Here is a 15,219-nt window from a genome sequence, read left to right on the forward strand (position 1 = left end):
TGTTTCTGTGACTGCGTGCCCTGACTCAGTGTGCTGCCTGTCCTGCCTGTGCCACTTTTGTTCCCTCTGGGGCTCTTTGCTGTTTTCTCACCCCAGTGGAGCACACCTTGCTCAGTTCCATCCTCCCCCAGGTGACAAACCGAGGAGAAGCCCACCTGGAGCTGAACGCCTTCCGCCGCAAGCACGACTGTGCCCTGGTCATCTCAGGGGACTCGCTGGAGGTACTGATGCCTCAAGTTTTAGCTTTCATATTTCCCAGATTCTGTACTGCACTGGTATGGAACTCTGAACTTCATACAAAGTGTTAGCAGGTTCTCCTCACAGCTCAGTCACACAAAACAATCATTTTCCATCCCCAGAGCCAATGCAGCTTCAGGCCCAAAAAATGCAAACAACAGGGAATTGAGGAGAGCGATTTGGGAGGATGGGACTGCATAACCTGGAGCTGTAACTGGACAATTAACACCAAAATGGAAATGGACCAAAACTTATAAAAGTGTGAAAACTCGTGACCTGGGGTCCATCTTGAGTTCCTCTTGGGTCCACCTTGGGCAGAGCCAAGGCCAGGTCCTCTTACTACCCAAGGTGTATCCTTTGAAGGCCTTTTAATAAATCCCAGCTTTATTAAAGTATTTATTTAGTTTATTTATAGTTTAGTTTATTAATTCCCTGCTGTCTAGCCTCTGTTTTAGGTAGCCTCTCAAGCCATCAGTAGGGCCAGTCCCATAGCCCAGGCTGGGGAAAGGCTGGTGCCCACAGAGCAGGTGTAACCCAGGGCTGTGCAGTGTGTAACCCAGGCTGTGCAGTGTGTAACCCAGGGCTGTGCAGTGTGTAACCCAGGGCTGTGCAGTGTGTAACCCAGGGCTGTGCAGTGTGTGACCCAGGGCTGTGCAGTGTGTGACCCAGGGCTGTGCAGTGTGTGACCCAGGGCTGTGCAGTGTGTAACCCAGGGCTGTGCAGTGTGTGACCCAGGGCTGTGCAGTGTGTGACCCAGGGCTGTGCAGTGTGTAACCCAGGCTGTGCTGTGTGTAACCCAGGTGTGCCTGAAGTACTACGAGTGCGAGTTCATGGAGCTGGCGTGCCAGTGCCCTGCCGTGGTGTGCTGCCGCTGCGCCCCCACGCAGAAGGCGCAGATCGTGCGGCTGCTGCAGGAGAGGACGGGAAAGCTCACCTGTGCCGTGGGTGAGTCACAGCCAGGGCCAGGCACACAGGAACGGCAGCTGCCGCTTCTTCACTGAGTGAACAGTCTCACTCATCTCACACCCCCTGGAAATGGTGATTTGGGGAGCAGTGGTTTTGTGGGGTGATAGAGAAAATGATCGAAATTTTGCACGCGGAAATTCAATGCCAAACTCCTTGTGACCCTTTCAGGTGGCATCTTTGCAAAGCAGAGCTTGGACCTGATAGTGTGAAGTGCCACTGTTAATCTGAGCTGTGTTTCAGCATTGGAGATGTAATGGTACCACCTGCTTTCAGCACTGGAGATGTAATGGTACCACCTGCAACTGAGATACACTAATCACTGATCTGGGGGTTCTACTAAAGCAAAACTTAAGCTCTTAAGTTCATTATTTCTGTTTAAAAATCTTGCTTTTTGTTGACTGGGTTAAGTGTTTCTTATAATATTCCAGTGTGGTGCAGATGACTTTGGTGGAGTTGCAGGTTGCCCTTGTTGCTTAACTCCCAGTTTTGTTTGTGCTCTGCCCTGCAGGTGATGGAGGGAATGATGTTAGCATGATTCAGGAGGCTGACTGTGGTGTTGGAGTTGAAGGAAAGGTGAGATTACCTCATCTTTAATGAGAATTTCTGTGGCCAGTTTTCAGGCAACTCTTAAATGAAGAATCCTCAGATATTTGTGCAAGAAAGGGACCAAGCTCCCACAAGAATCATCATCAGACCAGTAGCCCTATAATGAGAAATAATTTGGCTATAAAGGAGACTACTGTTAAAGGGAGTTCAAGTTCATTATTTGGTTCTTGGCAGAATCCCTGAATTTGTTCCCTCATGGTTACTTTCGGGGGTTTTTGGTGCTCCAAGTGCTGGAGTTATAATTACAGTGATAAGATATACCTCACATGCACAATTAAAAACTGCTCACATTAGTTTGCAAAACAAACTCTGGGTTAGAGCTCTGATTCCTGCACCTGGGCTGTGTGGAGCTGCAGGACTGGATTGGCAGAGCAGACAGACTCTGCTTGCAGTGAGCCAAAGTTGTGTGAACTTTTGAGACTGAAAATTTGTTCAGCACTGACTTGATAGGAGTGTCACGTTAACATGTGTGTTGTGAATCAGAATCCAGAGCTCTGGTTGCTTAGAATTGGAGGCCAAGGTTCAAATGGGAATTCTCCTCATATTTTTGCTCTTTGCTTAAAACCCACAGTGGAAGAAGAAGTACTGAGGCAATGCTCTCCCTCACCTAGCATATTGCAAATATTCCTGGAAATTCTGTCAGTGATAACTCAATAATAACTCAATAATATTCTTTGTTTCCAGTGCTGAATGATCTCACTGTGCTTTTCCTTGCCCTTGTTCCCAGGAAGGGAAGCAGGCATCGCTGGCAGCTGATTTCTCCATCACTCAGTTCAAGCACCTGGGTCGTTTGCTCATGGTCCATGGAAGGAACAGCTACAAGAGGTCTGCAGCCCTCAGCCAGTTTGTGATCCACAGGAGCCTCTGCATCAGCACCATGCAGGTAAAGAGGCTTCCAGGAAGGGCTTTCCAAAAGAGGTGGAGAAGCCAAATCAGGAAGGAAAGGTCCTGTGTCTCATTTGGAATGCTGCTATTTCTTCTCCTAAAAATTTTCATGGGTTAGGACTTGAAATTGTTACTTTGATGTGAAAACACATGAGAGAATTCCTGGTGTTGGACAAAGACCAGCAACTGCTCCAAAGGAATAGAAAGGGTTGGTGTTCCATTAATATGTCTTCATTTCAGGGGTTGGGAGAACCTACTGCAAGAATGTTCCAGCTTGAACAGTGTATTTTTAGGCTGTTACTTTTACTGCAGTATCTCAGAGCCTAAAAAACTCATTTCTTTTCTAGGCTGTTTTCTCATCAGTGTTTTACTTTGCTTCAGTTCCTCTCTACCAAGGCTTCCTCATCATTGGGTAAGAGCTCACTTTTTACTGGTAATGAGGAGAATCTCTGCACAGTGAACACTTTTGGGCTGATTAACATGCAAGCCATGCACATCTCCACTCTGCTCACAGCACTGCTTCAGGAGCTGGGTGTGAGCCTTGTCCCTTTCAGTGCAGACACTTGCAGAAGCCTTTCCAGCAGGATGGTTTGTCGTGTTTGTGAAGCACCCATCCTCCAGGAACGTTCCCTTGATCCCAGTAAAAGCAGAGGGACAGCTGTTCTGGGCTGGTGTCTGCACAGCAGTGAGAGGCAGTGTCAGGAAGAGAGACAACCCAACCTTAGTCCCTGCCCAAAAACTCTCTAAAACAGGGCATTGCAGCTGTAATCCCACTATGACTTCTTATACTTTCGAGTACATCATTTAAAAACCAGCAAATTCATCTCCTTTGCCTTCTGATGCAAACAGAATCAGACCTGAGCTCTAGAGCAGACTTTGGGATGGGCACAGGTCAGTCCTTGGCTCCATTAAGAACCCACTGCAATATTTGAACCAGTCACTTGTGTATGAGTGTTCCTGATCAAAAGTCACTCAAAAAGCCAATCCTGGTGGGTTTCCCCTACCTGGAAAACTCTGGTGTGCTTCATTTGCCAGTTTTTATAATGTGTACATTATTGGGCACTTAAAGAATGTGGTATTTCCTTTCTGGAACCTAGCATTTGTTTGCTCTTCACCACCTGAGATATTTACTGGTCCTCTGCCTCCTTCCAGGTACTCCACAATTTACACCATGTTTCCTGTGTTTTCCCTTGTCCTGGACAAGGATGTGAAATCTGAAGTTGCAATGTTGTATCCAGAGCTCTACAAAGATCTTCTCAAGGTGTGTGAGTCTCTTGTTTGTGTGTTTTGCTTTAAGGCAAGATCCTCATCTTGATTTGAAGCTGTAAATGTGTAAAGTCAAATATATTGCCAGGAGATCCAGAACTTTATCAGGCATTTTCAGGCAAAATTCTGTTAAAGTCAAATTTGAATCCACAGATAGAACCAGAATTTCTGGCAGTTGTTTATTGAATGCTGCATGAAATGCAATTTATTAAAAAGGGCTGGGCAAGTAGAAGTTCCATTCTGTGGGAAATTCTGGAGATTTAATATTACCAATTTGTTCCATAATAAAGGGAAAAGAGAAATTGTTGGGGATTTGGCACTGTCCGGAAGCCAGAAAAGGGAAGAGGGGAAGGGATATGCTCATTTGATGGAGGCAGGGGCTTATCCCAGAGTTTCTTCAGTAGAAATCTGACTGGAGCATGATCTGAAGGTTTGCTTGCTGTGCCATTTTTGTAGCTTTAGCATCTATGTCGGGTCCTTCTCCTTAAACAAAGAAAACTTTATGTTTACCATAGAAATATGAGGAAGGTAGATCTAGTCTTAGGTTCCTTTTTAATTTTTTTTTTCTTCCTCCCTGGAAAATGTTTTGAATAACTGGGGTATGCAGCCTGGGAACATCTTTCTTAGTTGGAGGAAAGGGTGGACTGAGTCTTCCCCAGCTCCTTTCCCTCAAGGATTGCTGTTAAACAGATACTCTGAGAAGCACAGCCTGTTTTTCCAGAGCCTCAATAAGTCTCCATCTGGTTTCACTTGGATGTTGTCTCTTATGTCATAAACCACTAATTCTTCAACCATCCTTAGGCCTGGTCTAAACATAGGGGGGTTTGTGCTGGTATAGCTGTGTTGGCTGGAGATGGTTTTTTAAAATCTATCTGCCTTCAATATGAGGGTGATTTGTGTGTGTCTAGAAATACAGTATTAATGTATTCCCATCAATGTGTGTACACACATCTTCTATTTCATGGTGACTGAACTCCCGAGGCATCTTTGCACTGAATTAATTGTGTGTGCACTGAGGGCCAGGTTGTGCTGGGGTAGCCCAGAGCTTCCACAGCCCCTTCATGCACCCAGAAAAATGAGAATAAAGGGCCACTACCTCAGTGTTGCTTGATTTGTTTTATTTTCTTTTTTTTTTTCCAAAGCACCTTCCAGTTCTCGTATTAATTTCTAAGTTGATCAATAAGTGAATTTTCATAAAGAAAACCCCAATGGAGCTTTGTCTTTTTTTCCCCCACCCAGGGACGACCGTTGTCATACAAAACGTTTTTAATCTGGGTCTTGATAAGCATTTATCAAGGTAAGAAATCAGCTTCTGCTTGTGCCTTTAGATGTTGTAATGTGTGTGGCTATCTAAGTTTTGGTATTGCAGAAGTTAAGTAAGGCATGAAATTAATTTCCCAAAGCATCCTTGTGGTGATGAATATATATATTTTTTTTTTGTCTGGAAAATGTCGGTAGTGTTACCAAAGGAAAAAAATTATCTAAACCCAAATATTGGCAGTAATTGGTCAATGCTGTGATGCAGAATTCAAACCATTGTGCCTCTTTCAGAGCCATCCACTGTCACTCTGTGCTAGTTCCTTGCAGTGCTGTGGTTACCCCTCTGTAAAGCAGAGCTCATTTCTCTCCCTCCCCTTCTTTTGGGAAAAGTTCTCCAGTCTATGGATTTTGCAGGTTTTTGTCGACATGGAAAATGCAGCATCTGTAGCCTTCTGTATTTTATCCAAAACTGGAAGTGGCAAGAGTTGTGGTGGCTTTGCAGGCATCTGTGATTCAGGGTCAGAGTCAAGCTGACGTTCTTGATCATGTCTCAAACACTTGAATTCGGCTGCTAAAGCAATTAAGTAAATGCCTTGATTACAATGCATTTCAACAGTGGATGTAGTAATTTGAGTATATATCTAAGGTATTTTCTTTCATTTTGTCTTTTTCTAAAATAAGTACCCTCAAATTCAAATGGTCTCTATAGGTATTAATCAGGGAGTTGTAGAAAACAGGTCAATAATGTGGAGCTAAAAGCTGAAGTGGCAAAATTCCTTGTTTTATCTTTATCTTTTTCCAACAAGAGTGGGAATAAGGGGTCAAAATAAGCAGGTAATTCTTACAGATTTAATTAATGTTGCCATCCTCAGCAGGGAGTGAATCTAGGAGTCTAAAATCTCTGTTAGCTTTATTTTCTGAAATCTATCACAGGCATCCTGCAACAGGGATCAAGGGTTTGGGATGCTGAGTAGCACAATGGCAAAGCCAAGGCATTGAGAGAACACTCTCAAGTGGTGGAAGGCTGCAGCCAGAGGGTGATGCATGGGGGGAAAGATTCCTCCTTGAGCTAAGAGCCCTCTCTGGTTACAGGGTTTGGTTAAAGTGACTTCACCAGTGCTGTGCTCAAGAACCAGCAAACAGCGGCCAAACACCGGGGCCAGTTGCTAGCAGAGATGAGCCCGACCAAAACTTGAGCAGCCCGAAAGTTTGGAAAGTTCACAGCTGGGTTTGAACTTTGTGGCTGGAGCTGGGTTCCCTCACAGGTTTTCCCTTCCGGAGGCAGCCTGAGTGATGGATGTTGGTGTGGATTACTCATGCTGCTCACATGAGTTATTTGTGCAGGTGGCCTGGAGCAGCCCTGGCCAGGCAGCATAGGAGCACAAACAATGCCTCGTTAGCAGAGCTTTAATGGGATTCTCTTAGGGGGAGGTGTAAAGGGGAGAGATCTCAGCTCAGGCCTGCAAATTGAGGCTCACTTGTATCCACTGAGCTTTTCAACACTTGGCTGCCTCTTGGCACCAGGGCAGTGTGGTAGGATATAGAAGCATTTGATATCTTTTAGCTTCTGAGTAGTGACCAAGTGCTTTTGTGGGAGGATAGGGTTTCATGATGTTAGAGATCTCCAGCTGCCAAAACAGCATGTATTAATTTCCTATCTCCATGTGTCTATGAACATGATAGACTGTTAGAAAACTTTGGGTACCTCTGCTGTAACTTTTCCCTGCCTTCTCATCAGTTCTGTCTCCTAAATAGTAACTGATTTGTTGTCATTACATTCATCAGGTTTCATGAAAAACAGCCTCAAGATAGGATTGTTTCAGCCTTTCCAAGACCTAACTGAACTGTGGGTTTGAGAGCTGAGCCCAGTGTTTGACTGAAATAGTTCCATTCCCTTGCAGGTAGCATCATCATGTATGGAGCACTCCTCCTCTTTGAATCCGAATTTGTGCACATTGTTGCCATTTCCTTCACGTCCCTGATCCTCACCGAGCTGCTGATGGTGGCACTGACAATCCAGACGTGGCACTGGCTGATGATCGTGGCTGAGCTGCTCAGCCTCTCCTGCTACATCGCTTCCCTGGTCTTCTTGCACGAGTTTATTGGTGAGGTTTCACGCCCTCCTCCACTCAGTTCATGGCCTGGATGGTAACAGGATTGAGCTGAGCAAAAGGCTCTTGGTGGGGCCAGCAGCAGGCACAGTGACAGTGGTACCACAGTAAGCTCTGTGGGATTTGAAGGCACTTGGAAGATATTTTATGGTTTCTTCCCACAGCAAAATGCTAGAGAAGGAAAAGGTGGTCAGCAGAGTGTGCTGATACCCAGTGAATCTCATCCATTCTTTGAGCTCCAGCACGTGTCAGCTGTCTCATGTAGCAGTGACCTTTATTTCCATGTGGGAATTTGAGATGGAAGGTTGAAGTCTCTGCTGTTGGATTGAAAGATTTGGTCTTTTAAACTGGGGGAAGGAGCTGCCTCCTAAAACTTACCTTATTTTATCTGTTCACTGGGACCATTCTCTCATGGGTTTGTTTGTTGATGTTTTAGCTCCCTGAAGCAGAACTAATCCTATTCCCTGGCTAGTGGAAGAAGGGTGAGGAGTTCCAGATTCCCCCAGTAACTGTTGAGTTGCAAATATCAGACCCATGGGCTTGTTCAGTGTTCTTTCAGGAACCACAAGATGTCACTGCTTCTTCCATAAACTGAAGACAACAGGGATAACTTCCCCCTGGCTGGATCTGTCTCTTGTGTGGGGTTATACCAGTTCCATTCTGAATGATGCTTTAACTCTTTCTGTAAAGGTTCTGAGGTGTTTGGGTCGGGAGCTGTGTTTGCTGGGCTCAGCCAGGCAGCAGAGGCAGCTCCCAGAGCGGGAGGACACGCAGTGCTTGGCAGTGGCAGGAGGATGTCCCTGTTTCAGGTGGGGTTTGGGAGGGCAGTTACCTGTGAGAGCCACATTCTTTACATTGCTCAGCACAGCTCTGCATCTTCTGGGGAAGAGAAGGGCAGAGGACTGAGGAGCCACCATATGAGCTTTGATCTTGGAGGTGGGGCAGTTTTAAGAATTGTAAAATTATAGAATGGCCTGGGTTGGAAGGGAGCTTAAAGATGATCTGGGTCCAACCCATGCCACGGGCAGAAGGAAGCAGTGGGGGATTGAGCTGCTTTTCTGCACCCCTTCCCAGAAGGTTCTCCCCGTGGGTTTGACTCCATGCTCGTTTCTCCACACAGATGTTTACTTCATTGCCACCTTGTCGTTCCTGTGGAAGGTCACTGTCATCACCCTGGTGAGCTGCCTGCCCCTCTACGTCCTCAAGTACCTGAGACGGAGGTTTTCACCCCCCAGCTACTCGAAGCTCACGTCCTAGGGCTGCTGCTGGCACACAGAGACAGACATTGCCCAGGGCCCCGAGACACCCCCAGCTGTTCCACAATGAACAGTCCTGTCCCTGCCTCAGGGCCCCGTGGTGATCTCTGGTACCTGCTGCTGTGGTGAGGGACTTCCAGACTGCCCTGGACAGGGCCCTAACACCAAAAGGGACTGTTTGGAGGGTGGAGACTCTGAGTTCATCCAGTTCTTGGCACTTTTGTTCTACTTAGCTGGGGTCAAATGTATGGAACTGTGATGGCAAGGGGTTTCTCTTGCATGGTTCAAAGTCTGTGGAAGCTGCTACCTGACCTTGGGATTTACATTTGACAATTTAAAGTGAATTTTTTAAGTGTCTGCGCTGTTCTTTGCAGTGTGTTACCTTTTTTTAAGTTTATGTTATTCGTCTTTTTGATTCAAGTAGTTACATTCTTTTTACATCTTGGAAATCCCTTAATGTAGGTGATGCACTACACTGCTGACAGCTGATTCCTGATTTATGGCATGTTGTTTCCATAATGGGGCTCCAGCCTGTCGGATCTACACACACTGGAGAATCTGAGCGTGTATGAGATTTTCCTGCCGTTGAAATGTGGTCACCCCAGTGATTTTGGAGGTATCCAGCCATTGATAAAGACAGAAAAGTGGTAGCTCAAAACGAGAGAATTCAATTTTGTTTAGCTTTTGTGCTTCCTGTTAAAAGGAGCAGTGACATAATAGTTTTACTCTGTATTTATTTGTGTAGGAGAAAATTATCTAAACTAAAGCAAATCCTCTTTGGAACAGAACTTTGCAGTTGATCATCCTTGAAATGTGTCGACAACGTGAGAAGAGACTCGTACTGTTCTGCAGACAATGTGGCAGACGTGTCTTGAATCCTTGGAGACTGAAAGGAGAGGTCACAGAGCTGCTACTCCTCACAGCTCCATGAAATCTGTTTCCTGTTAGTGTGAAACTTTGAGGATGAGTTGCAAATAAGCAGAGGCACTCCTAGGTGGATGTTTTATGACATGCTCCCCGCAGAGGCAGTTTTTGGAGCCTTGCACTTGCTTGGCTCTAAAAACCAAACCTGAATCACAGGAATAGGTTCATACAAAGGCATTAGGCTGAGTGCAGAGCAAATTTATGTGGTTTTCATTCTCAAAAATTTAACTCAGTGAGTTCTGTCATTATAATTGTTTAGCCCACATTATAATCTCATGAGGAGAGCCACACGTACTTGGGCTTCTCAGTAGAAGGACAGAAACTTACAGAGACTTTTAGAGCTGGGTTGGTGCATCAAGCATGGATGGGCTTTTAGTGCCAGCCATCCTTGACTGAGGCTCTTCAGTCTGTGTTAAATTAGCTGCTTGCTGTCTTCTTCCCACATCAGAGAAACCACAGGCGGAGCTGGCACTGCTTGGGACTCTTGTTCCTTGGCTGCCTGGGGGGAAAGAGCCTAGAGCCTGAGCTCCTGTCCCAGAGCAGGGCCTGAGCTCCTGTCCCAAGGCAGAACCAGGGCTCCCTTCTGGCAGTTGGGCTCGCAGCCTCCTGTGAATTAATTAATGCCTTTTTGCCAGAAAGGTCCTTAAGGTTGTCTTCATCATGACTGGATAGTGTTGGCCATGCCACTGTTCTGGAGTCCCCAGACAGCATTTCACAGAATCATGGAATGGTTTGGGTTGGAAGGGACCCTAAAGCCCACCCAGTGCCACCCCTGCCATGGCAGGGACACCTCCCACTGTCCCAGGCTGCTCCCAGCCCTGTCCTTGGGCACTGCCAGGGATCCAGGGGCAGCCCCAGCTGCTCTGGGCACCCTGTACCAGGGCCTGCCCACCCTGACAGGCAGAATTTCTTCTCAGTATCCCATCTAAGTACAAGAACCAAGAATTCCTCTTGGCCCCAGGTGGGGACTGGGCAGCCCAGTCCCCCTGGGCTCTGGTGCCCAGCCCTGCCCCTCTCTCCTGTGTGTTGGTAGTTCAATGTCCTGCAACAGCAACAGTGCCAAGCTACTCTGTGTAAATATTTGAGACATATAAATGGTAGAATTCACTGTTTCCTCAAGTCAATACAGTTTACACTGAGTGGACCATATTTGCAAACTATTAGCTTACACCAAGAAAGGGAGTGAACTGTGATTTCATTTGTATTTATTGAATCATAAGTTTAGTAGCATATTTAGTAGAGTTGATAGTGATCTAGAGCTGTGTTTTGGGGTGTGGATTATGTTCTTTGCAGTTTGTGTTTTGCACAAGGCAGTAAATCCAGAAGTCATTTCTGCCTGGATATATGCTACATTTTTTCAAAGCAGTCAGAGACTAAAACTGCCATCTAACAAACAGCAGGAAAGAGGAACACTTCTGTTTTTCAAGTTTAGCACTTTATGTTTGCAACCCATTTCTCTTAAGTTATTTAAAAATGTTTTTAAAAGCAAAATTTAATACATGTGTTCCTGTTTACTGTACATTAAAATAAATGGATTCTCTGCTGGAAATTTCATCTTTTCCTCTAGTATGCTCATAATTTGTACTTTTGGGGAGTGAAGCATTGTTTTCTTCTTCTGTGTAGTATCTTCTTTGTGGCCTTAGTGTTCTTCCTGTTCCTTTCTCTGTGTGGGTTATGTGCTGTAGCAGTTCATGTGTGACCTGTGTGCTTTGGGGCTGCTCCAGGTGATGCCCCTGGGTGCCAGTGGAGTCTCACTGTGCTCCTGCTGCCCGTGGCTGCCAACATCCCGTGCTGAGCTGCTGCAGGGTGAGGTTTTGTGGCACACTCTGTCTTCTTCCTGCACCTCTGCAGCAATTCCAGGTGTGTCACACCCTCTCTATCCCCTCACCTCTGGATTTCTCTCCTCTGCAGAGCTTGTCCTGTTCACCTGTGCAAACATTTGCTCAGCTCAGTTCGTGGGGCAGTGGAAACCCAAGATTCTGTGTTGCACAGTCTGGGCAGGCTCTGATCAGAGCTGGCTGAGGTGAGGGGTGCTCAGGACCATCCCTGGTGTCCCCTGGGGTGTGTGCTGGGAGCTGCACCGGGGGTGTTCTGTGCTCCCAGAGCTGTCCCAGCCCAGCCCCGGCCTCTGGATCTGCCTGGGGAGCTGTGCTGGAGGTGAGCTGGGTTTGCCAGGGAGCCCCAGGGCAGGGCAGTCCCTGAAGCTGCTCTGTGGGGTTTATGTGTGAGAAAGCTGCTGCACCACAGGGCCCTGGTTTGCACAGGCAGAGCTCTGCCCCCATCAGGGACGTGAGCCCTGCCTGGTGCATCTCAGTGTCCTGAGCTGTTCCTGTGGGGTTGGGCTCATCCCACAGTGTCTGGGGCCAGGCCAGGGCCCACTTAGCACGATGGGCTCTTTATTTATTATTAGTTATTTCATGAGTGTTAAACTCTATGATTTGCATGAAATCCTGTGGTTCACAGCTTTGCCAATATGGTCCATTACTACTGCCTACGACAACTTGTGTACTTATATGCCTTTCAGAACAGTTTTAATTGTTAAAATTGTTTAAAAACTCAGTGTTAAGTTTATTTAATTTTTAATGGGGAAATGGATTTTGGTGTCAAAATGGTATTTACTGTGATGCCGATGTTTTGTACCTGTCATCCAGCTAAACAACCTGTAAATATCCTGAGTCAAGAGAAACGTGAATGCCAATTATTTATTGTTCTGTGGAGTTACATGTCGCAGATGTGTAAGACCTTAAAAGGGAATGTTGTAAAACAAGGTGGAAAAAATAAATTTTATGCAACTTCTTTACTTCACCCCTGTATGATGCACCTGGTTAGTCCTGGCATGGTCAGTCCCAGACGTGTGGGAATTGTCAGGACACAGGGAAGTTGTACCTCAGGCCTTTAAGCTGTGGGTGGTAAATGCATCTCCAAGAGGTGATCAGAGCTGCTGTGCTAAATTCTTTCTAGAGCCAGCTTTGGTTTGAACAGGAGTGGTCATTGCTACTGGCAGCCTCTGCTGGGAATGAGGAGGGAATTGTCACTGGAGCACAGATCTGTCCTGCCCTGGGAAGAGCAGTGATGCAACAGCGTTAGGAACAGCTATTCTGGGCATGTTCTCATCCCTTGGACATTTGAGTCAGCGAGTGGCTCGGCACGAGAGCAGCCCCAGGGTCAGGAGCAGGGGGAGAGGCAGAATTTAACACTGAATATTCTCCACAGGGGAAACGTCAATCATGGTGAGTACAAACACAGTACAGCAATTTCTACAAAAATGTAATAGAGCCATAAACACTCCTAAAAAAAGAAAATTAAGAGTGCAATTGGATAAAGTAAGTCTCTGACTTGGGAGACTGTTTATTGAAAGCAGTGATGAACTATCCCTGGGATCACTGGCCATCTATGGAAGTGTTTCTTTTAGATTCTGTAGGACACAGATGCCCTTTTTAATGACTGTCTTTTTTTTGGTATAAAGTACTTAATGCAAATATTAAATAAACCATTTTTGTGATGTTTGCACACATCAAATGAATGGTCTAGACTCCAGAAGTCACAGGAACAGACTTTGCTCCCAAGTGTTACCAATTTCCCACTCTAAATGGGTTACATAAGCCCTGGCTAGTGGTTCCTTTAATTTATGGACGGTTTCTTTTTAATGGTGAAATGTGCAATTAAAAAAAGCTAGAAATAGTTTTTCTAAACTCAGTCTGGAAGGGAAGGAGAGTTTCAGCAAATTTTTTTTTCACCCAAACATTGCATAATAGTAGAAATGTCAAAGATTTCCATGGGGTTTCATTTCATTCTTCATGTGGCTGTGGTCATGCAAGAAGTTTGAAGACTGCAGGGGCTGGCAGATTTTTGGAAGATCACACATCCTGGGATAAGTTTTCAGCCTGGGCCTTACCAAAGAATGCCAGTGGCCTTGTTTTCCAAACTGGGGTTGTATTAGACACTGGTGTGTCTCTGGTTTTCCTTTTTTCTGAGGAGAAAGAATAGGTGCTGGCTGGAATTGGGTGTCTCGCTCTGGCCCTGAGCCTGATGGAGCTGCAGAGGCCTCCCTGCACATGAACCCTTTGGGGAGAGGAAAACCTCATTGAGCTGCTCTGTCCTCACCTTCAGCCACTGCCTCTTCTCCCCAGCCTTGCTGTGGCATTAAATAATTGTCTTACATCTTCACCAGAGGGAGGGAACTCCTGTTCCCCCTTCCCAGGTAGGAGAACCAGTGGTCTGGGCTGGCCCCACAGGCAGAGCACAGAAAAATATTTCTCTTTTGGTGATGAGATTTTCTCAGCACTTTAAACATGGGAGTCATGCTGCTGTAATTTAAGTTAGAGATGATGAGCCTCTTGCAGGGTCTGTGAGAAGAATGTCCTTCTCTCTGCTGCTCTTCCTCCCTTCGTGGCCCAGTCCTGAGTGGGTTACAAAAAGGGCTTTAAAATCTCTGCATTCCCACTTGAAAGCCTCCTGCTCTTGGCTTGCTGAAATTGTCCACGTAAGGCAGAATATTGTCTGCTCTTCAGATTCCCTCAGAAAGGAGGAGTAACAAGAACAAGCTGTGCAAAAGAATTTAATGCAGTAAAGATGAGGGTAATAGTCATTCTCATTTGTCCTTTTATGTGAAACAGATTTTATTTTAAATGTACACTCTGAGTAGCTTAACCATATCCAGAGAGTTGTTTAGCAGGGTAAAAGCAGAGCTCCCCCCAGGAAGAATTGAGAGCGTGAGTGGAGGTGAGCAGGCTGCACTGATTGGTGGTGCTCAGTCAGCCCAGAGCACACCTTGGTGGCACTGGGACACAGGGGTGTCCTGCCCTGTGCTGCTGGCAGCCAGCAGATTGGCTCCTGTGCCTCACATCTGCTCCACAGAGCTGTGCTGGAGCTGTGGCACTTCTGTGCCTGCCCTGGGCTGCCTCTGCTGGCTTTAAAACCTCACCTCAGATTCCTTTGGTGCAGGTGCCACCAACCTGTGACAAAAAGTGATGCAAATTGTTATTGAGCAGGACTCCTGTTAAAAACAAGAACAAATGAAATGCCCTGTAATTGTCTCACTGAGGCATTTCCCTGCTCCAGCAGCAATGGTGTCACTGCCGTGGGGTGAAGCTGCACTCAAAAAAGCTCTGGGAAAGACAGGGATGGTGCCCACAGAGGCAGAACTCCTCTGCACCTTTGTATTCTGAGATTAGGGCTTGGAATAAAAAGGCACATTTATAAGGATCAGCATTGCCTCTGTCAGATTTTAATACCTGTTTTTTCCTAGAGAGGCTCCAGAAGACAAATTCTGAGTGAAAGCTCTGTTTGCAGCACGGACCCCTGAGGAGAGGAGCTCCCAAAGCAGATGGAATGTGAGCATGGAGTTGGTGTGTGCTGCAAGACCCAGGGCTGATAGAAAGGAACAGGTCACCCTCACACAACCCTCAGGTTTTGTTCAAGGCCAAGCTGAATTCTTGCCAGTGCTCATTACTGGAGTGTGGAGCTAATTCTCACAAGTGCTGTGCTCTCCATAAACTGCCTTCAAAAGAAAGAAACCTCTTGTGTTTCACAGGTGAGTGCCAACATCCCTGCGAGTCCCCCCAGCGCTGATTTACACAGCCCCAGCTCATCCTTCCTGCAGAGCAGAGTGCCACAAAGCCTCCAGTGAAAGCAGAGCCTGCAGGAAATCCCAGGTGTTAACATCCAGAAAAAGGCTGCCACGCTTGGCTGAGCCCAGCCCAGGCAGG

The 15,219-nt window shown here is 46.3% G+C and overlaps 1 protein-coding gene across 3 annotated transcripts in view; it reads left to right on the plus strand.

Annotated features, from left to right (window-relative positions):
* ATP9A (ATPase phospholipid transporting 9A (putative)) overlaps nucleotides 1-12,316 on the plus strand; it is a 46,639-nt gene extending 34,323 nt beyond the window's left edge. For all 3 annotated transcript variants that reach the window (XM_030231309.2, XM_050982141.1, XM_050982142.1), the window contains exons 20-28: nucleotides 132-221; nucleotides 1,038-1,182; nucleotides 1,712-1,776; nucleotides 2,537-2,692; nucleotides 3,042-3,106; nucleotides 3,847-3,955; nucleotides 5,200-5,257; nucleotides 7,122-7,325; nucleotides 8,452-12,316. In XM_030231309.2, coding sequence (XP_030087169.1) covers nucleotides 132-221; nucleotides 1,038-1,182; nucleotides 1,712-1,776; nucleotides 2,537-2,692; nucleotides 3,042-3,106; nucleotides 3,847-3,955; nucleotides 5,200-5,257; nucleotides 7,122-7,325; nucleotides 8,452-8,588 — 1,029 coding nt within the window. In that variant the 3' untranslated portion in view covers nucleotides 8,589-12,316. The remainder of the gene's footprint in view (nucleotides 1-131; nucleotides 222-1,037; nucleotides 1,183-1,711; nucleotides 1,777-2,536; nucleotides 2,693-3,041; nucleotides 3,107-3,846; nucleotides 3,956-5,199; nucleotides 5,258-7,121; nucleotides 7,326-8,451) is intronic.
* The last annotated feature ends 2,903 nt before the right edge of the window (nucleotides 12,317-15,219 follow it).

The sequence above is a fragment of the Serinus canaria genome, chromosome 20, assembly GCF_022539315.1.
Source record: "Serinus canaria isolate serCan28SL12 chromosome 20, serCan2020, whole genome shotgun sequence".
Taxonomy (NCBI): domain Eukaryota; kingdom Metazoa; phylum Chordata; class Aves; order Passeriformes; family Fringillidae; genus Serinus; species Serinus canaria.